This window comes from Grampus griseus (genome assembly GCF_964374135.1).
Source record: "Grampus griseus genome assembly, chromosome: 16".
Classification (NCBI taxonomy): domain Eukaryota; kingdom Metazoa; phylum Chordata; class Mammalia; order Artiodactyla; family Delphinidae; genus Grampus; species Grampus griseus.
The window spans coordinates 61,519,804-61,540,208 of record NC_139010.1 but is presented as its reverse complement, the minus strand read 5'-3'; the positions used below and the strand labels follow the sequence as shown (position 1 = coordinate 61,540,208).

Sequence of the window (20,405 nt, the reverse complement as noted above, 5' to 3'; positions counted from 1 at the left end):
GTGGAGGCTGGGGCTGCCCTCCATGGGGGAAAGCAGAGTCCAGGAGGACAGAGGAGACGTTGCCAGCCCTGCCGCGGGACCCAGCAGGAAGATGGGGCGTGGGCGCGGCCGTGCAGCCAGGATAGGCCCGAGAATTTGGGGAGCCTCCTCCAGGAGCTCCCACAGCCTCGATCCTGGCCAAACTCCAGGTCAGGCCTGCTCGGGAGCCTGACTCTGGATCTCAGCATCCAGGCTTCCGCTGACAGCAGCGTGACCTTCTCCGTAAGTCACACCTACCTGCCCGGCGCCGAGGAGAATGAAGTAGAGGCTGTGTGTGGAGCACTTAGTAGGCGCTGAGGCAGGTTACTCTCTTCTTCCCTCCCTTCTGCTTCTCTGGGCAGCAAACAGAAGGTCCTGGGAAGAGCCCTGGAGAGCATCTCTGCTTCGGCCTTCACCCAGCAGGTGTTCATGGCGCATCTGCTATGTGCCAGGGACCGGGTAGGCTGACAAACTCAGGGCTCAAGGCTACCACTACTAGGTGGAAATTGTGAATTGAATTAAACTCACTCCAGAGACAACAGTCAGAACACCCGGCTCTGCTTGTGGCCTTGAATGAGTCACTTCCCCACTGAAATCTCTGTAAAAGGCCAACAGTAGCCTCTTGGCAGGATAATTGTGAGGTTCAAGGACACTGATGCCTGTAAATGCCTCGAGGCTGCCTGGCCAGCACAGACGCTCAGTAAACGGGAACTTTCTCTTCTCCCCCTTTCCTCTTCACCCCTCCTGGGTGCACAGTGGCCACTCAGAAAAGACTAGGGGAATGGAATCGGGCCAAGCTGAAGACGAGCTGGGCTGTCCTTTCCTGAGCCCCTCTCCTCTCCGGGATGGCTCGCCAGGGTTGGTGCCGACTGGGGGGTGAAGCTGCCCCCTCCACCACCAGGCGCCCCACTGGCTCTCAGGACCTCTGAGGCATCCCTGTTCCTGGCACTCCCCAAGGGACAGGTGGCTTGGGAATTGGAGTGGGCAGCCCACCCACCCGCTTCCTGCTTTGCTGAGTCTTGGTCCGACCCTCGTCAGTGGGACGGCTGTCTGCACCCGGCAGGCCTCACCACCACCCGTCTGGGGAGGGACATGGGGCGTACTGTCCTTCCAGCCCCTCTGCCACTGGCAGTGGCGCCAATAGCCTCTTTATGCTGATGGGTGAGAGAGCCAGCGGGACCCAGGGACTGTGGATCCACTGGAGGCTGGGGGCTGGAACAGCACAGAAGCCCTTGCCCAACCCCCCGCCACGGCCCCCTGTAACCTGGGTGGGCAGGTGAGAGGAAGGGGGCCACGGGAAGCTGTGTCCAGCCCACCTGAAAGGGGCGTCAGCTCCAGGGAACGGGGACTTCCGCGGGCCCAGCTGTTGTGCTGGGTGGGCAAGCCGGCGGGAGGCCCAGAGCAAGGGCGTGTGCAGGCCACATCCAGGTTGGGAGGGTTCCTCTGTGTTCAGTCCTGGCACAGGACTTTCAGCTCTCAAAGCCGGGATGGAAAGGAGGCGGCAGGGTGGGGAAGGGTATCCTGGTACTTGCGGCGGGGGGGGGGGGGGGGTCCCAGTTATTTTCTCAGGCTTGTGCTTTCTGTGTCTCCCTGAAACTTCAGCCCCGGGAGGATGGTCCTGGTGTGCAGGTGCCCGAGGCCCCACGTGCCCACTCCCTTGCTCCCAGGGCAGTGACATCCTTTGGAGGCTCCAGCTGGGGGAGTGCGCCCCCGACAGAGCCCCGGAGGCCTGCTCCGCTACTAGGGCCTGTTTGAGGGGAGTCTTCGTTCCGCTGCCTTGTAATTACTGCCGCTGCGTTGTAACCAGTCCCCTGGCTAGCTGCCCCTCCACAGGGAGTCCGTGGCGGAGCTCAGCCTCAGACCCAGGTCTTCAGCCCTGTAGACCGGTCTTCCTCTGGTGGCATCGGGCGGGAAGCATTGGTCCACTCAAGCATTTTTCATCATCTTCCTGGTGTGAGGCACAGGGCCACAGAAGTGGGCGAGGCTCAGCCCTGCCTCCTGGGGAGCTCGTGGTCTGAGGGGGGAAATGGCACAGACAGGGCCTGGCCCGCTGCTGTGGGAAGCGGCAGAGTACAGGAGCCAGGACTGGGGCAGTTTCAAGGAGTTGAAAGAAAGTCTGTCTGCCTGGAGAGCGAGAGGGTTGGCTTGAGCTGGGCCAGAGGAGATGGGCCTGGGGCATCCAGTGTCCAGCTGGTGATGTGGGACAGTCGTTAACCCCTTCCACACTTTGGCATCAGGTGAGGGGACAGAATTTGGGGGTCTTTGGTCCAAGCATGTAACAGGCAGGGTCAGGAGTGGGGGCCGAGGGCTGTGAGCAGGGAGGACATTCACAGCAAGTCGGATGTGAAAGACGCCAGCGTTCTGGAGATCACGTGACCCTTCCCCACCTTCACAGGCCCTGGTAAATTGGGCCTTAATGTAGATTGGAGGGTAGGCACCAGTCAGTTCAGGCGCCTTAGTTCATGGGATCCGTGTGTGTTTGGCTCCCCCTTGTGGCAACATTGGATATTACACCAGCCGGCATTCTGGCAGGCGGTTGCAGACCAGGCTGAAACTGTGCTGGACACTTGAGCATGATCTATCTTGTTTAACCATCCATATAATCCCGTGAGGTTCACGCCTCCTTTCTGCAGATGAGAAATCTCAGGCTCAGGTTGGTTGAGTTACCTCTCAGCTAGTAAGTGTCAGAGGCTGGATCCAAACCCTTCCCAACTCCAGGTGTGCACCCCCCTGACGACACAGGGGTGTGTAAGGAAGAGCAGCACAGGGGCCACGGCCAGGGGAACTTGCTTCAGTTTGCAAGGTGGGACCTTTCATCTGACCATAGGGCTGAAAAGAATCAGCACCGCATGGCTGCCCTGGTCACACAGTAGGAAGCAGCCGAAGGTGAAGTTGAGGGCACCTTCCACATCTGGGGACTCCAGGCTTTTCTCCAGGTGAGAAGGTGCACGCACCAGGGCCAGTCCAGCCCGTGTTCACTGAGGGCCTCCTGCTGTGGGATCAGACCTCCGAGAAGGGGGCTGCCCAGCTCGCCTTTCAGGACGGACACAGTGAGGCTGGTTCAGAGAGCACCCAAAAAAGCCGGTCTCCCTTCCCCCCTACCAAACTGAGACCTGACTTTGGCCTTGGGCGCAGCTGTGACTCCACCCCCAGACCGAGCCTCTCTAACACGTGGCCCACTTGTCACCTGGGCAATCCGAAATCAATGTGAACCCCCGCCCCCCAACCCAGGACACACAGCCTGAGGCTACCGGAGGCTATTTGGGCGAGGCCTGCCCCAGTGCTTAGGACAGGAGGGAGATTTTGTTTTCCAAACAGCCTGATGGGGGTATAATTTACATAAGGAATTCCCTCATTTTAAGTATACAGTTAATCCAGCGATTATTAGTAAATTTACAGAGTCGCGAAACCATCCACAATCCAATCTTAGAAAATTTCCATCACCTTGAAAAGATCCCAGAGGACGGTCTTTAATCCTTCCCAGGCTCCAGGGTTTAGGAGCCCCACTAGCATCCCTTCCCTCTTCTCCTGTCTGGGAAGAGGAAATCCGTGTTCCTGGGGACTGAGTTCTTCCCCCACCCGTGTCCTGCTCTGATTTCTAGACCTTCCCGTAGTTGCAGCTGCTTTGGCCCTTGCACAAACTGCTCAATAGCCCAGGGGTGAGGCCCGCCTGGCCTTCTTGGTGCAGCTCTGAGGTGGACTGGCCGCTGAGTGGGGGCCCAGGGCAGAGGGGCAAGGGTACCCATTTCAGTGGGCACCTTCCCTGCCTATTGATTCTAGTGGCCCACTGGGTGCCCACCTTAAACTCCATCCCCACCCCCAGGAAGTACATACACAGTGGGCTCTGCCACTCGGAAGGCCAGTGGGCGCAGGCAACAGATCTAGGGGCCAAGCCACAAGATGCCCAACTTTCTACCAGGGCACGTTCCAGGCAGCCCAGAGGTTTAGCAGAAAACAATGATCGTGTTTTAGCTCATTTAATTTTGGCATCCATCCGTGAGGTGGGTACAGTTATTTTCCCCAGTTTACAGATTGTGCCACTAAGAAACAGAGGGGTCACGTGACTGGCAAAGCTGCTACGTGGCAGAGATGGCTAGAACCCAGGCAGTGCAGAGGGAGAGCCTGGGTCTTACCTGTCCTGCTCCTCAATAAAGCTCGCAAGTGTTTAGACGCTGCATGGCACGAGCTCAGAATAAATGGGACCTATTACCACTAGCGCTATTGTTGAGGGGCTAACGTGCTGGAGAAGAAGCCAGAGGCCTGGCTACCCAAGGCCCACAGAACACTCACGGCTCAGCTCGCAGCTACAGGGGTTTGCAGTTTCTGGAGCCATCAAACAGCCTCTCCCAGCCTGGCTGCATGCACGCAGTCCCAGCCTGCAGAGCCCAGCATTCCCCAGACACCCTCCAGCCCATCCGCCACATTGCACTGTCAGGTTCTGCAGCCCAGAGAAGGAAGGTGATTTGCCTGAGGTCACCCAGAGAAACTGGATTTGCACCAGGTTTTTTGACTCAGAGCCCAGCGCTCTTCCCAGCACACGGAAACTCTCCCAGCTGATTTCCAGAGCATCCCGAGTGCTGGTGCGGAGAAGGGCACCTGGAGGCCCTTATGGAGACTTGAATGGGGGCCTGGCTGAGGGACCGGGGGGAAGGGCCGGCTGCTGGCTGCTCTGAATGGCTGGGGAAGTGGGAGCTGGGCTGTGGTCATGTCTGATTCAATTAGACAGAGGCAGGCTCCTGATTAGAGAAGCCTGCGCCTGCCAAGCCGAAGAACTCAAGGCTAATAGCCGGGAGAGCCCCGGCTCCCACCCCAAGCAGGAGGGGGCACCCATGAGGCCCACAGAGCCCTGCGACGCCGCAGGCGGGCGCCTCGGGAGCCAGAGGACACGGTTACCCCACGTTGGCCGCCACCCGGCATGTCTGGGTGGCGGCCTCGCTGTGCAGGGCTGTGACCAGGAGGATCTTGGTGGGCAGGTGGGGGCCACTTCACGCCAGGGACAGGGAGAGATGGCATCTTGTTTCGGAATCCTCCAGAAGCAGATGTGGGGGAGAGGACTGAGCTCAGGCGGCTTACTGGGGAGAAGATACCAGTGAGGGAGCGAAGGAAGGTGCGGGAGGCAAGGCAGCCGGAAGTGGTGCCTGGTTATCAACCAGCTACCCGGGGGCGACCGGGGCTGACCAGGGCGCATCTCCCAAGGAACCTGGGGGGAGCCTGCGAAGAGCTCCCAGCCAGAGGGCTGCCTCACCTGAGGGCAGGGCTGCTGGGACCTCCCCAGATAGCAGGGGAGGGAGCTTTCAAAAAAACCTGTCTGAACCGACACCCACAGGGCTTTCCGCTGCGCTTAGGAGGTCTTCCAGGAGCTTCCCTGTGGCCTGCGCCTCGGGGAGGCCTGGCCCTTGTTCCTGCTGCCCCTGCCCCTGCCTCAGCCCTGGCCTCTGCCTTTCCGTCTGCCCCTCAGGCTCGCCCTTAATCCTCTCTTCCTGAGAGCCCTCCCTTTCTTTCTCCACTTCAGCACTCTGATTCCTTTCTTCACAGCTCTTAACGCAGTTTATCAATTGGCTTTATCCGGTTCTGTGTTGTCCTCCTCCGGGCAGGGGTGGGTCCTGTCTTACTCAGTGCTGTGATGGCAGGGCCTGGCACGTAATAGGTGCTTGTCAAGGACAGAGGAGCCCCTGGTGGTGCTGCAGGGGATCAGAGGAAAGAGCTGGCAGCTGCAGGGAAGGTGGGCCAGCACTACCCCTCCGCCGCCTGGGGCTCCGGGGCTGCAGGCCTTTTGTCACTAAGCACTGAGTTTCTGTAAGCAGAATGGAGACAACTGTGGTTGAGTCTGTTCAAGGCCTGAGGGCCGCTCTGGCTAAAGCCCTGAGGAGGGCCTGCGTGGAGGGGCCAGTCCCCTGCGGTCCTCTTCCTGGGAGGGCGGGCCCGGCCAGCGCACCAGGGTCAGTCATGGAGTATGAGATGGTCAAGCAGGCCCGGTGGAGATGCTCAGACCAGGAGGGCAGGGGGGCCTTGGAGAGGGAGCCAGACCCCTGGGGGCCGGAGGTGGGCAGGGAAGGCAGCCTGGGGGAGCCAGGCCTCCACCTGGACTTGGATGCTGACGGAGGGTTCAGAGACAGATAGGGAGGGATAGGCCTGGACAGACGGAGGCTTCCAAGCAGGGGCATCAGGACAGGGGCGGGGGTTTTGGGGGGTGGGGCATGAGAAGGCTAGAAGGCCGAGAGCCTGAAAAGATGGTGATGGTTCTCAGCACAGGCTTAGGAGTCAGCTGACACCCACTTTAAATCTGAGCTCTGCCACTGGGCTACCAACTTAAGCATTTTGTGCCTCGATTTCCCCATCTGAAAAATGGGGATAATGATAGCACCTTCTTTTTGGAGTGGTCAAGAGAATTGCAGTAATATATACGCAGCACATCTCTCTGTGCCCGGCACATAGTCAACACCTCCTGAGCACACACGTGCCCTTGTTCTCAGACTTGGGCCCACAGGGGACACGGGCAAAGGAGGCAGTAAGGCACTGTGGTCCAGCTGGGGGAGCAGAGAGACACACTTGCCAGGGTGATGTCCCAGACAGAGGATGGAGCACAGGAGACCCAGGCCATCCTCACATGGACAGGGAACGCACCGAGTCATGAGGGTGGACTCTGCCCATCGAGACTGCTTGAGCCTTCTCATATTTTACACAAATTAGCACCCGCACTTGCTGACCCATCTATAATGATCAGGGGAGACTTCCTGGAGGAAGTGGCATTTCCACTGGGCTTTACTGGGGGGGAAAGGAGGGAAGGGCTGCCTGGGGGACAGCTCAGGATTATACCGCCGTTCTGGCCAGCCCCTTGGAACCACCTGGCAGCCCTGGGCCTGGTTGCCAGGAGTCAGGGCTTTCGTGCACTCACTCAGCAAACACCAGTGGTGCCCAGCCCTCTGCGAGGCCTGGGGAGACATCACAGTTCCGGCCTCACGGAGCCTACAGTGGAGAGGAGGAAGCAGCAAAGACGCAATAGTAAGAGCTACGAAGGAAAAGCCAGGGTGCCGTGGCAGGCCCGGTTTGGGGGTGTTGGGGGTCAGCACTGGGCTAGGAGCTGAAGGAAGGGAAGGAGAGAAAGTCAGAGGGAGGCAGAGCCCAGGACAGCATCAACCCAGTGTCACTGTGCCCAGAATTTATGAAAACTCCCCTGGGAGAGACAGCCTCTCTGGAGACTGTAAACCTGCCCCAGACAAAGCCAGGCCGTCCTCGGGCTGCAGACCCATGAAGGGTCACTTCCGCTGCAGAGCCTCCAAGAAGCAGCCAGGAGACGCGTCGGCCTCGGCGCTCTGGACGAGGGGCCGTTAGAACCAGAAGCCACGGTGCCTCTAAGCACAGGTGGTCGTGGACACTTGCCACGTGTCACAGCCAGGCTTCCTATTCCCCGCAGCTGTGCTCACACCAGAGCTGATGCTGTGAAAAGGAAGTGTCTAGAACTCGGTGTCCTTTGGGTATTTCTGGCCCTGAGTCTTTGCCTTTGTTTTAGCTTCCTCTTCCCCACCTATTCCTAATTTAGCTTATCTGTCTGAACTTTACAGGTGTCCTTATCAGCCACAAGATGGTAAATGATTTGAGCGCTAGACTAAGGCAGTTTGGGCTCACATGCTGTGTTACTTTGGGCAAGTGACATGCCCTCTCTGATCCTCTATTACTCCTCTGTAAAATGGGGGAAATAAGAGAACTTACTACGTAGGAATGTTATGAGGATAAAATGAGCTAATACGTGTCAAGGGCTTAGTTTGGTCCCCAGCATAATGTAAATGCTTGAAAAAATACTCCATTCTTGTCAGTTATGATACTAGTGATAATAACAATAGCAGTAGCAATAACAGTAGCATGCCTCAGTCCCCCCCAGCTTTGGAAAAGGAGGGCACAGTCAGGGTACGGTGGCCTGCCCCACTCCCTCCATGCCCCCGCCCCCAGTTCCCACCATGCTCTGGGGTCCAAGGGCTCACGCCTGCTCCAGGGCCTCTGGGAACTTCTTGGTGACGTCGTTACATGGCGGAGGCTGAAGGCAGTGGCCCAGGGCTGGCCCGCTGGGATCTGTAATGGGTGTCCTGGTAAACAGTGACTTTGCTGTAGTTGGAGCCAGGCTGACCCAGAGGAGAGAGAACAGGTCCAGTGCTGACAGGAAGGCTGCTTGGAGGAGGGCTGGGGCAGGAAGCTGTTACCCAGGGCTCCCAGGCTGCCCCTCCTGCAGCAGGTAGGACGCAGGCCTACCTGGGGCCTGGAGCTGGAAGCCTCTTTGCAAAAGTCACATGGGGCCCGGTCTAATGCCCTGATTATTTCGGTCAAGGAAACTGAGGCACAGAGAGGACTGCCATCCCCCAGGTCTCGTGAACCCCACGCTGGGTGGCTCAGTCTTTGAGGACCCCCCTTAGACCCTGTCTCTCACGTGCTGCTCAGGGAGCCAGTTGGCAGACCCTTGGGAAGCCTCCAGCTGCCCTGGGCCCAGGCTGGCCTGGGGGCACCCCAAGTTCGCTGGGTACACTGGCCTGGTCAGAGAGCCCCTCTGCCCTGTATTTCCTCCTGCTGCGTGGCATGCAGTAGCCACTTGGTCCAGCAGTGAGGGGGATCCAGGCTTGCCTGTCACTCCTTCCGACTGGAATCAATGGGGCCAAGGCCCCCGGGAAGCCGGGCAGCCACGAGGATTCCTGGGGCACATGAAAGGAATACAACCATTCAGATGGGGCGTGAACCGCTCAGCTCTGCCACCCCTGCACGTGGTCTCGGTGAAGTGGCTTTACACCTCTGAGCCTGGGTTTCTTCATCTCTAATCGGTATCCCAAGCCTTGGCCCTCCCCACTGGGGCCAGCCAGGCCAGTCTCCCCACATCCTTGCCGAGCTGCTCCTCCAGAAGCTCCTCCCTCCCCAGGGTTAGCTGCTGGGGCTGTGCAGAGCCCCATGCCTGCGGTGAGGGATGGAGGCGTGAACCAGAGGCCCACCTTTACCGAGCCTCGCCGTGCACCAGGCACTCACTACGTGTTAACTTGTTTTATCCTCCAGCGATCCAATTAGATGGGTGCAAATGCAGAGTGGAAAGGAAGACAGAGAGACCCTAAATCTGTCTGGCAGAGCTGGGATTTTAACCCAGGCAGCTACACACATCCCCACGTGAGCCAACTAAACCTACCTGCCAGTGCCTGATCCAGGCCATGGGTCTAGGCCGCGCTGCCGAGTACACTGTGGCGATTTACATTACAATTTTAATTAAGATGAAAAATTTAGTTCTTGGGGAGCGCCCTGGTGGCCTAGTGGTTAGGATTCCGGGCTCTCCCTGCCGGGGCCTGGGTTCAATCCCTGGTGGGGGTCTTGGGTCGCACTAGTCATCTCTTAAGTACTTGACAGCCACAGTGGCTGGTGGCCACCACACTGGACGGTGCAGATAGAGGCCATTTCCGCCGATGATCACAGAGAATTCTATTGGGCAGCTCCAGGTAGGGCACTACTAGGTGCTGGGGGCCAAACTGGGACACTCAGTGCCACTGGAGGTCAAAATCAGTGGGCTTTCTGGACAAGGTGCCCCTCCCCAGGCCTTAGAATGTCGTGAGACACTAGAGAGGGCGGGAGGGTGCGTGTGGTGGCCATAAGCACAGATAACCCTGAGTTTGCAGCCTTGCTTTCTCATTGCTGGCTGTGTGGCACCAGGCAAGTTACTTAACCTGTCTAAGCCTCATCTGTAAAATGGGCCTAAGGCACCTGCGTCAGAAACAACGTAAAGCAGGTGTCAAGGGGCCTGGCGTTTCTGGGTGCTCAGTGTTTACGCATTTGTGGTGTAGAGTTTGGGAAAATCTGGGAGACGGTTCTCTCACTGTCACAGGCGATCACACAAGCTCCAAGAGCCCAGGCCCTCCCAGGCAGTGCAAGTGGGCTAGGCGCCTGGGAGAAGCTTGGGGCCATGGTCTGAGCACACTTTCCCACAGAGGCTGAAGTAGGAACAAGCACAGCTGGGCCTTGGACGGGCTCCTGGGCCTCCGTGGGAAGCAGGAAGCCATTGGCCCAAGCTCCCAACTTTCCAACCCCAGCTCAAAATTAGGCCAGGGCTGGGGAGTGTCGGGCCCACCGCCAAGAAGCAAGCCGGAGGTCTACTCAGCAGTAGGACCCTGGTGTCTGCCACACACACACACACACACACACACACACACACACACACACACAGGTGAGACACACCTCTGCAGACAGGGCCACTGTAGCTTGGGGAGCAAAGCACTCTACTGTCTCCTGAAACAAGTCCCCATCCTGCACCCTGAACCAGAACCAGAACCAGGTGGGAACCTGATTCTCAGTCACAGGGCTGGTGTTGCCACTTTCCAGGGGAAAATCTTTAGTTACAACCATCGCCACTGGGTTTCTCCTTCTAAAATCTGAGCCATTTTCCTTTGCTTGCAGTCCAGCCCCAGCTGCATGTCCTGTCCTCCCAGGCATACAGTCTCCTGGAGGCATCTCACACACACGCACACACACACACACACACCCCATCCCGCATTCCTTCCTCCCCTGCACCTTTACTCACATCATCCCTTCCATCCCAACTCTCCTTCCCGCCCCTGCTCTTTCTAAATATCCACCTTTCGAGGGTAGGTCTGCTGCCCCCCCTCCAGGTCTGCTGCCCCCCCTCCAGGTCTGCTGCCCCCCCTTCCAGGTCTGCTGTCCCCCCTCCAGGTCTGCTGCCCCCCTTCCAGGTCTGCTGCCCCCCCCAGGTCTGCTGCCCCCCCTTCCAGATCTGCTGCCCCCCTCCAGGTCTGCTGCCCCCCTTCCAGGTCTGCTGCCCCCCCTCCAGGTCTGCTGCCCCCCCTTCCAGGTCTGCTGCCCCCCCCGGTCTGCTGCCCCCCCTCCAGGTCTGCTGCCCCCCCTTCCAGGTCTGCTGCCCCCCCCGGTCTGCTGCCCCCCCCTCCAGGTCTGCTGCCCCCCCTTCCAGGTCTGCTGCCCCCCCTCCAAGTCTGCTGCCCCCCCTTCCAGGTCTGCTGCCCCCCCTTCCAGTTCTGCTGCCCCCCCCTCCAGGTCTGCTGCCCCCCCCAGGTCTGCTGCCCCCCCTCCAGGTCTGCTGCCCCCCCTTCCAGGTCTGCTGCCCCCCCGGTCTGCTGCCCCCCGCTCCAGGTCTGCTGCCCCCCCTTCCAGGCAGCCCTCTCCCATCGCCCCAGACCACTCTGACCGCCCCTTCTGGGGAATGCCTCTACAACATACCCTTTTGACCAGGCCTTGGGGCACCTGATCACAAGGTGACTTGTATATTTTCTTCTCCTGGGTGTTTGTCTTGTGTCTCCAACTAGACAGTGTGCTGTGTGAGAGCAGAACTGTGTTTCCCACCACTTCTGCCCAGACACAATGCTGGTTCTACAGCAGACCCTCAGTTAAGACACGGATGGATGCATGGATGCATGGACGGACGGACAGACAAACGCACTTGGAGAGAGACAGGGAAGGCCTCCACACCTGGAACACCCTCCTTGCCCTTCTCTCCGGGGATCTCACGGTGGAACCCCATCACGGCACTTTGTCACTCCCCTTTCCACAGTTCCCCGTCTTCCCTCTCCTCCCTGGACTGCTTGTCAGCCACATCTGGGTGGGATGCCTTGGAGCACACAGGTGGGACCCCAGGCCTGAGCTGGCACCCCGAGCGAGAGAGCCAGGGTTTTATGAAGCCATGCTGGTGAGGGGCCAGTCAACACTTCCCCCACTCTGGCCGCCGTCCACGCTCCAAATCTAGCCCCTCTTGGGAACCCAGGCTGTTGGCCAGGGAGCCTCTCCATGTGCCCGATGCCATTCTAAGAGCTTCGCGCATTATCCCAGGTAAACCCCACAACAACAGCAAAGGTAGGAACTAATTTTATCCCTTTGACAAATGAAGGTACAGAGAGGTTAAGAAACTTGCCTCTGTCACAAAGTGGTAAGTGGCTGAAGCAGGCCCCACCCCGCTCACACTCTTAACCCTCTGCTGGAGGCCTGGACACGGTGGAGCCGTCCCCGGGCTGGAGACACGCTCAGGACGTTTGCCATAGTGGTGAGTCCAGTCATGGTGAGGAGACAGACATACAGACGGAGTTTTGTCCTTTTGCTGTGGACGGAGCAGCAGCAGAGCCCCTCTGGGATGTTCAGGAGACCAGCACAAGGCCTGGGAGGTTTCTGGGTCTGTGATCACCCTGGCTCGGGCCTCTCTGGGACACAGCTTCGGGGGTGCGCAGGAGGCGGGAGGAAACTCTTTCCTCCCCAGGAATTCAGCTTTTTCGCCCCGGGGCAGGAATTCCGGCCTCTCTGGACGGTCCACATGGTCACAATGGGGCCCATTCTCAGAACCCTGGAGAAAACAGCCCCTGCGGAGAAAGGACGGATTCTTGTTGGACACAAGGGCCCTCAGTGCCACAATTTAGATCAGGGCACAGATGGGGGCAAGGAACAGATTCATGCCCCCTCTGTCTGTCTTCCCTAGAGGCTGCTGCCCCTTGAGACCATTCCGTGCAAAGGCTCTCAAAAGCCAGAACGAAAACCCAGCTAGGGGCTAAGGGGGGTGGAAAACTGCTCCAGATTCTCCCGCCCTCAGCCCACCAGAAGCCCCTGCCCTCAGAGCCTCCCTGCTCGGCTTCTGGAGCGACAGGCTGTCTCAGTTTTGGTTTCACAGAGAGTGAACAGCCTGTGGGGACACTCAGAGGGGCCCCCTTATAGGGATGGGGAAACTGAGGGCTCGAGAGTTTGTTGGTGTTTCTAAACCTTTTGCTGCCATGGTGAGAAGTTTCACATCACAACCCAATACAGACAGACAGGTAGACAAGCAGGTAGACATCAGAAACCCAAGTTTCGCAAAACAGGATTTAAACTTAACCGTGGGTGACTCCATCATTTTGTTCCTTCTACCTGTTAAAGATGCTTGTTGGAACCCACCGAGGTGATTTCAGAACTCACTAATGGGTCACAACCTGGCATTCAGAAAGCACTAGTTTGAAGTGACGTGCGCAGGTCCACCGGCCGCTGAGGGGCAGAGCCAGGCCCAGAACCCTGGTGGCTCTGTTGACATTTCAGGCTCAGAGCTGTCACAGCCTCTCTCCTGCCCTGCCCCCCTGGCTGTCCATCGCACCTCTTAACAAAAAACCTTTCTCCAGCCAGGCTCTGACCCCATCACTCCCTAATTCTGAAAACCTCCAGATTTCACAGCAGGACATCAAAGCCCTCCCCTTCCCCCCTCCCCTCCCCCAGCCTGGCCTTTCCCTGCCTGTCCCTCTGCTCACCAATGCTCCCCAGTAGTTCAACTCCTCCTCTTTGGAGTTACTTGTTCCTGCTTCTAGAACTTTCCCCTCTCTACCCTCTCCATGGACCCAAACCTCTCGGATCCTTCAAGGCTCAGCTCCAGGCTTCCTCCTCTAGGAAGCCACCTTGCATGTCCTACAGCCCTGGGATCTCTCTCTTCTCTGCACCTGGAGTGTAACGTCTCCTGTGACTCTCAGCATAGATTATCTCAGAATGTTACCTTCTCACTGTGCTATGTAGTTTCATCCCCTAATTTAACCCCAAACTTGCAGGCCTTCTGCATGTCACACATTTCTCCCACGCCTGCACAGGCCCTCACGAGGCAGCCCCCAGCAAGAGCTAGAAGGTGCTTATTGGTTGATATCAGCCGTCAAAACCATCACTACATCACTGTGTGAAGGGCTCCACGTCACTCTCCTGGCCAAGGTTGCATACCATCACTCCCAGACCCCATATTTTAGGTACCGCCCACGTCCCCAAGACCACTTGGCTCTCAAGGTCACCCACAGCCATCTGGCAACCCGCGGTTCCCAGCGGCCGCAGCCCTGCAGACAGGCATCCCGGGCCAAGCAGCCAATGTCAGCCAGCAGACAGGAGGGTGAGAACATCAAGCTGGCAATGCGTGCCTGTCCTCTTCTGCCAGGACACTCACTGATGGGAATGACAGTGCGGGGGAGAGGGACGGCAGGCAGCGGAGGGCATGGCCCTGTAGCACTCAGAATTCCACCTGGTGGGGACTCAGCCTCCTTCCACAGAGCAGCCCGGCCAGACTGGGCTTCCTTTCCTGGTCTCTCCCCTGCCTCAGGGGGTCTTCCTGGCTTTCCTCTCACTCCGGGAGCCCGTGACCAGCAGGATGCCACCTCCTTTCCCCAGCGAGAGCCTGCTTCTCCGGCCTGTGCGTCCTCTCCTTGCAGCCCGTTCCCTGGTGGACCTCTGCGTGGGGAGCCCTCTGCGTGGGGAGCCCTCTGGGTCAGGATGTCAGTGGCGCTTCACAAGCCTGGGCAAGCCACTTAAGCCCTCAGGACCTCAGTCTCCTCATCCATAAAATGGGTTAATACCACCTCTGCCTACTTCAGAGCACTGAAGGGCAAATGTCTGTTCAAGAAAGGGCAGAGGGAGGGGAAGCACATGTAAAAACAGGTGGTCCAGACACAGGAACTGTTAAATGCCTTTCCTGCCCCCTCCCTGCAGCCTCTCCCTCTTTTCTGTCTCCAGCACCAGCCCCTTCGCTGGAATGTCCGGGGAAGGAGCACAGCATGTCTCACCAAGAGAAAAGAAAGGGAAAGAAAATTAAAAAGAAGAGAAAAGAAAAGGGAAGCTGACTTGTTTGGGTGCCATTAGCATGAACATCTCTTGGTTCGGGGCTCTGAGCATTTGCCGCTCCTTGGAGGTTAAACGAATCCCAGTAAATGAGTCCAGAGTTTGCCAGTTCCTGTGGGTCAGTGTCACCCTGAAAACATGATTGTTTCCAGATGAGGCCTGTTCTAACATTGTGTGCACAACAGGCTTTCCCTAGGTGGACGGCACTAGACAGAGACCAATGCTGGTTTGGTGTCTGAAAGCCCAAAACTCTGCATAGGGGGGCTGGACTTGCCCCTACGTGGCACTCTGCTGCCAGCAGCATGGCGGGGTCCTTAAGAAGAAGCCCCTTCCTTTGGTTTTAGGGGGTTCTGCAGGGTCCGAGTTCAAACGGGCCTTTGGCATTTGGGTAACAACAGAGATGGGGTCTGGTCCAGGTGTGAAAGAATAATAATTTCTATAGCATTTTCTGTGCTGGGCACTATGTGAACCCCCTTTATGAGTGCTGTATGTTTCATCTTCCCCAGATCCTAATGGGTTGGTAGAGTTATTATCCTCTTTCTACAGACAGAGAAATAGAGGCTCGAGAGGTAAAGGGAGTAGCTCAGGATGACCACCCAGCTAGCAAGTAGCGGAGAGTTGAACTGGAGGCTGTCCGCTTCCAGCGCCTGTCCTCACCCCGCAGGCAGCAGCATCCTAAGAGGAAGGGCCAAGAGACGAACTGTTTATATCATGTGGGGGAGGGGGAGGCCTCAGGAGTCCCTGTTTAAATGGGGGAAGGGTGTGATGCTGGGTTGGAGGAACCCCGTCTCTTTCCCCCAGCCAGGCCTGACCTGTGGACCATCTGGTGACCAGCTATCCTGGTTTGTCTGCAACCTTCCCAGTTTGAGCCCTGAAAGTCCCATGTCCCAGTTTGCCCAGGATGGTTGGTCACTGTGGTCTTGGTCACCCCTGGACCAGTTGCAGAGAAGGCTGAGTGGCCTGATGGAGCTGTGTCAGGACAGCCTGGGAGGCCTTTCCGATTACATTAGCTTCTGGTAGCACTAGAGGGAGACGCTAGCCCTCGCCTCCCCTCCCTTTCTCCTTCCTGTGACTCCCTGGGAGATAGTGATTCAGCAGCAAGTCGAAAGCAGGCTACACTGTGACCTACCAGGAGTGGAATCACCAGCGGTATAGGGGCTGTCAGCACCACCTCCAGGCAAGAGCTGAGCAAGGAGGGGAGGTGGGAAGGGGGTCTTGAGTGGTTCAGGACCTGGACTCTGACAGACGGCCTGCTGTCCTGCCCAGGCCAGGACTGATTGCAGGGCAGCAGGAGGTGGGCATGCCAGAAGGGAGAGCCCTGCCTTTCCCCCTCACCGTGCCCTGGTATGTGAGGGATGGGGGAGTCCCAGCCACTGGATACCTAAGCTGCTTCTCATACTCAGCGGCTAAAAATACGCAAAGGCTTTGCTAAAAGGTGCCCAACGGAAACCTACAAGAGGTTTCCTATTAGGGCCGCGCCTGCTCGGGCTGGAGGCCAGATGCTGTGTGAAGGATTCCTATGCCTGCCATTCTGACCACCCAGTCCCAGCCTGGCACCTCCCCTGCCAGGGCCTCAGCTTCCACTCCATTAACCCATGTGCTTCTCAGGCCCCCAGGGCCTTGCGTTGCCCTCCCTCCCCTGCACCCACTGGATGGCAGCATTTGGGGTTTGGTCTTGACCCCCAGAGCAAGGCCCAGGTCCTCGGCCACCCAGTCGCAGCCTCACCTACTCACTGTGCGACCTTGAACAGGTTGTCTAGCTTCTCTAAGCTTTGCTGTCCTCACCTGCAAAGCAAGGAGACCACAGGATCCAGAAGCCCTTGGTGGGAAGGGCTCGCGCTCTGGCTGAAGAAGAGGCCGCCCAGGAGATTTGCCTGGAAGCTCAACCTCATTGTGCTCACGGAGCGGAAATGTTTCTTAGGCGTGGCTGGGGTCCTGCTGGAGATTATGGTACAGTGACTGCAGTGCCCCTTGGCACAACTCCTGCCCACCTGTCAGGGTTGTAGTGACTGGGCAGAGACTCTGCTGGGCCCCAGGCTCTCAGCCAACACTGGCCCAGCCTCGGGACCCCCAGCGGGTGGATGCAGACACTGTGTTAGGTCAGGTCGCGATGGGGCCCCACGTCTGAATTTGTAACTGGCTCTCCAGGTGAACCTGTTGAATGACCAGGTCGAGAGTTGCTGACGGGGCCTGGCACAGAGCGGGCCCTCGGCCCCTGTGAACTATGTCCCTCGCCTACTCCTGAGCCTTAGCGGGCTTCCCTGTCACACGGTAATGACCTGCCCATCTCCCCTCGGGGGCTGTTGACAAGCTCAAAGAGAATCCTGGGCAGCTGCAGCTGCACAAACAGGGGGAGAAGATGGCCATCACTGCGAGGAAGCCACCCCCCGTCTGGACTGCTAGCAGCCAGGGGTTGGGCAGTGAGCCATTGTGGTCCCCAGCCCAGAGGCTTCTCCTGCAAGACCAGAAGGAAAATGGTGGGGCAGGGGAGGGCAGTTCCCCCTTGCCCTCCACTCTCTGCCCTTCCCCAGGCCCCACTCTGCAAAAAAGCCTGAGAAACAAATTCTCTCCTTGGGAGATGCAAGTCTGCTAGGCAGGACATAGCCTCCGTACAATGTTCTCCTCCTCACTGGGAATTTTTCCCACAGTAGAGCTTCAACCGGCACAGCCAGGCACTCCGGACAGTCTCTCCCCGTCTCCCTTCTGCCCCAGGGAGGTGACCCTGGCTCAGGCTTGCCTGGACTGCCCGGTCGAGGATGGGGGCAGATGGGAACTCTCCCACCTGCCTTTTGGAGGCAACAGATTCAACAGGTTCCCCTTTCCCCCCATCCTTGTTACAGTATCATTCGGGCACGTGGGCTTATGAACCACAGCCCTTGCCCAGCTTGGATGACCTTGGGCAGTGGCTGAACCTCTGTTTCCTCATCCGCAAAACGGGGATGATAGGACCTCCATAGTGTGGATGTGAGGATTGAAAGAGGCTTGAAATACCAAGGAGGTTCTCAAACAGGACCGCTGGTAAGGGGAAGGTATCAGAAATGCATGTTCCGGGCCTCAGCCCCAGCATTCCGACTCACTGGTTTCTGAGTCCAAACTTTGGGAGACATAGAAGCCTCGGAGAGGGGGATCCCCTCATCCTTGGCTGTGCAGGCAGATCACCTTGGAGCTTAACAAATGCCCCCAAAGCCCAGGCCGCCCCCCAGATTCATAGGCTCAGAATCTCGCGGAGTGTCCATGAGGGTGACTCCCTTCCCGGTGAACCTGCTGCCCTTTCCTCCAAGAGACCCCCCTCTTTCCAGCTGGCAGACCTAGCTGGCCTGTTGGCATATTTTCTTTGATCCCAGGGGAAACGGAAGGCATTTCCTCTAGTCTCCACATGGATCACCAGCCAGCCCCACCTGAGCACTTAACAGACCTCCAGCGTCGTAGAGGCTCCCCTGAGGATTGGCGGAGGAAGGGGTGCTGGGAGGGGCCGAGGGCAGGAGGGCAGTGGGGGCAGGATTTGGAAAGTAGCCTGCTGCTGAGTCTGGGTTAAGTCCTTGCTGCAGAGCAGGGAAGGCTCCAGGCTGGGGCAGCTCAGGGCACCAAACAGTTATTGTCAGTGACAGGATTTGCATCCAGTGCTCACTTACTCAGAAGCTCAACCTTTGTTCCTGTCCACGCAGTACGCTCTGCCTCACCCCTACTGAATCCCAGGTTCCCAGCCTGAGCTTTTCTGGTCAACATTCAACCTACAGCCCCTATTTATCCATCACTTATGCCAGGCCAAGGGATGCAGTGGGAGGGAACAAGCCACAGTGTGACCTCAGGGAGCCTTGGGTCTAGGATGGGGGCAGACTTTAATCAAAGGGTCACACAAATCTGTAATTACGCAGAGGCCAGCAGAGGGAGGATGTCGGGGAAGACAGGTTGAGGAGGTGACATTTCAGTCGTGACTTTAAAGGCTGAGTGAGCAAGAGCAAGCAGTGTAAACAACTGGGAAGGGAAGCGCTGCCGGGGAGGGGAGCGGGCTCCCGGCGCGGGGCAGGACCTGGGTTCTAGCGACCACCCCCGGGGCCTCAGTTTCCCTATTAACGAAGTGGGTGGAAACGTGCCTCACCCTCCCCCATCGGAGGACGGACGGGGGAAGGTGCCTGGGAAAGGGCACGAGCGGCCCACCGAGCCCATCCAGTTGGGCCGGGGCGGGGCGGGGCAGGGGTGCTCGCTGCGGGCGGCGGGGAGGGGCGTGGAGGGGCAGGCGGACCGCGCCTGGAGGCCGGGCTGGCTGGGACCCGCGGGCAGGCGCGGCGCGCAGTGCGTGCGGCTGCGGAGCGCGCGGCTCGCCGGCCGCCGGCATCACATGAGCATCCGGCCCGTGGGTGCCCAGCAGCCGCAGCCCTGCAGCCCAGCGGCCGCGCGCCTCCGCACGACCCTAACCATGTCTGTCTGTTGTTGCTTCTTTTTCAGGGACTATGGCAGTTCCAAGAGGAAATCAGGTAAGGGAGCATCCGGGCGTTCTTCCCTCCAGCCTCCCCTCCCGCTTCGTGCACGCGCCGCTCCGACCCTAAGGAGGACTTTCTGGGGGCTTGTCCTCGCCCGCCTGCCCTGTGGTCCTGTGGGCCAGGGTACTCCCTGTGGTTGCCCCCCTCCTCAGTCCACGCCCCCTAAGACCTCTGGTACTCGCGCCTCCTCCTCGCACCGCGCCCCTCGGGCTCTCCCGGTGGGGGTGGGAGCGGGTGCATGGGGAGTGTGGGGATGCCTGTGAAGGGCCTAAGCCCCCGCGACGGGTGCAGCCGGATCCTCCTCCTGGGCCTGCGGGGCCAACTCCTGGGCACCTCTGTGGTTTCTCCCTCGGTCCTTCCCGCGGTGCGGCAGCGATGGAAGGGTTAATAGAAACGAGAGGCTGGGTTTTCGCCGTGGGAAGGTGAGATCCAGGACCGAAAAAGGGCGGAGGGGAACGGAGGGGAATCGTGCTGCAGAGACTGGGTTTTTAACGGCTACAGCGCAGACCTTCCCCTCCTTCCCCAACTCTGAGCGCGTTCTCCACCGTGCCGGGGTGGAGGCTCTGCGTGGTGGCCCTCAGAGACACCCGATGGGAGGCCACCGACCCGCCCTGGCATCGGCCCGGCAGGTGCCGGGCTTACTCCGAGTTTGCGAAGCGGGTGGAGACGGGGAGCGTCGGGGCAGGTCCATGGACGCTGGACGTTGTGTTTAGGGCGCAGTCGGCTGGGGTCAGAGGAGGATTCTCTCTGGGTGGGGGAGGAGGGACTAGGCAAATGCCAGCACGTGGGCGGGGCGCAGTTAATTGGGAGAGGGTGGCCCCTTGTACTTAGGGCTGTGTGTACTGGGAGTTGGGGCGGGGAAGGGAATGCAGCGATCTGTGTGGGCTTGTGTGTTGTCCGTATTTATGGGGGTGCGCAACCATCTGGGGCTCTGGCCTTGGGGATGTGGAAAGTGTGTATGAACACCTGGCTTACATTAATGGCTCACGTTGTAGCGAGATACTTGTGTCCAGGTGCTTTGAACTGTGGATCAGAAGAGGTATGTGTGCCTGTGTGTGATGGATGGGCTGTGAATTGGGCTAGTTGTGATTGCATGGTGCGTTTCTGAGTGTGGGTCCGTATGTTTTGTGTGTATAAGTGCTTGCTTATATATTCACTGGGATGAGGAAAGATGTGTCCTGGCCTACATATGGGGGGAACGTGTGTGTACAGGGGGTTGTGTGTGTTCATGTGGAGCTTCATAGTTGTGTGCTCTTGAGGGTATGTTTACTTGTTTGGGGGTGTGTGTGCCAGTGTGTTAGGATGTATCCAGTTGTGGGTTGG

General features: G+C 58.5%; 1 protein-coding gene across 2 annotated transcripts in view; it reads left to right on the top strand.

The window, feature by feature from the left end:
• SH3PXD2A (SH3 and PX domains 2A) overlaps positions 1 to 20,405 on the top strand; it is a 246,719-nt gene that overhangs the window by 133,428 nt on the left and 92,886 nt on the right. For both annotated transcript variants that reach the window (XM_082673397.1, XM_082673396.1), the window contains exon 6: positions 19,048 to 19,076. In XM_082673397.1, coding sequence (XP_082529523.1) covers positions 19,048 to 19,076 — 29 coding nt within the window. The remainder of the gene's footprint in view (positions 1 to 19,047; positions 19,077 to 20,405) is intronic.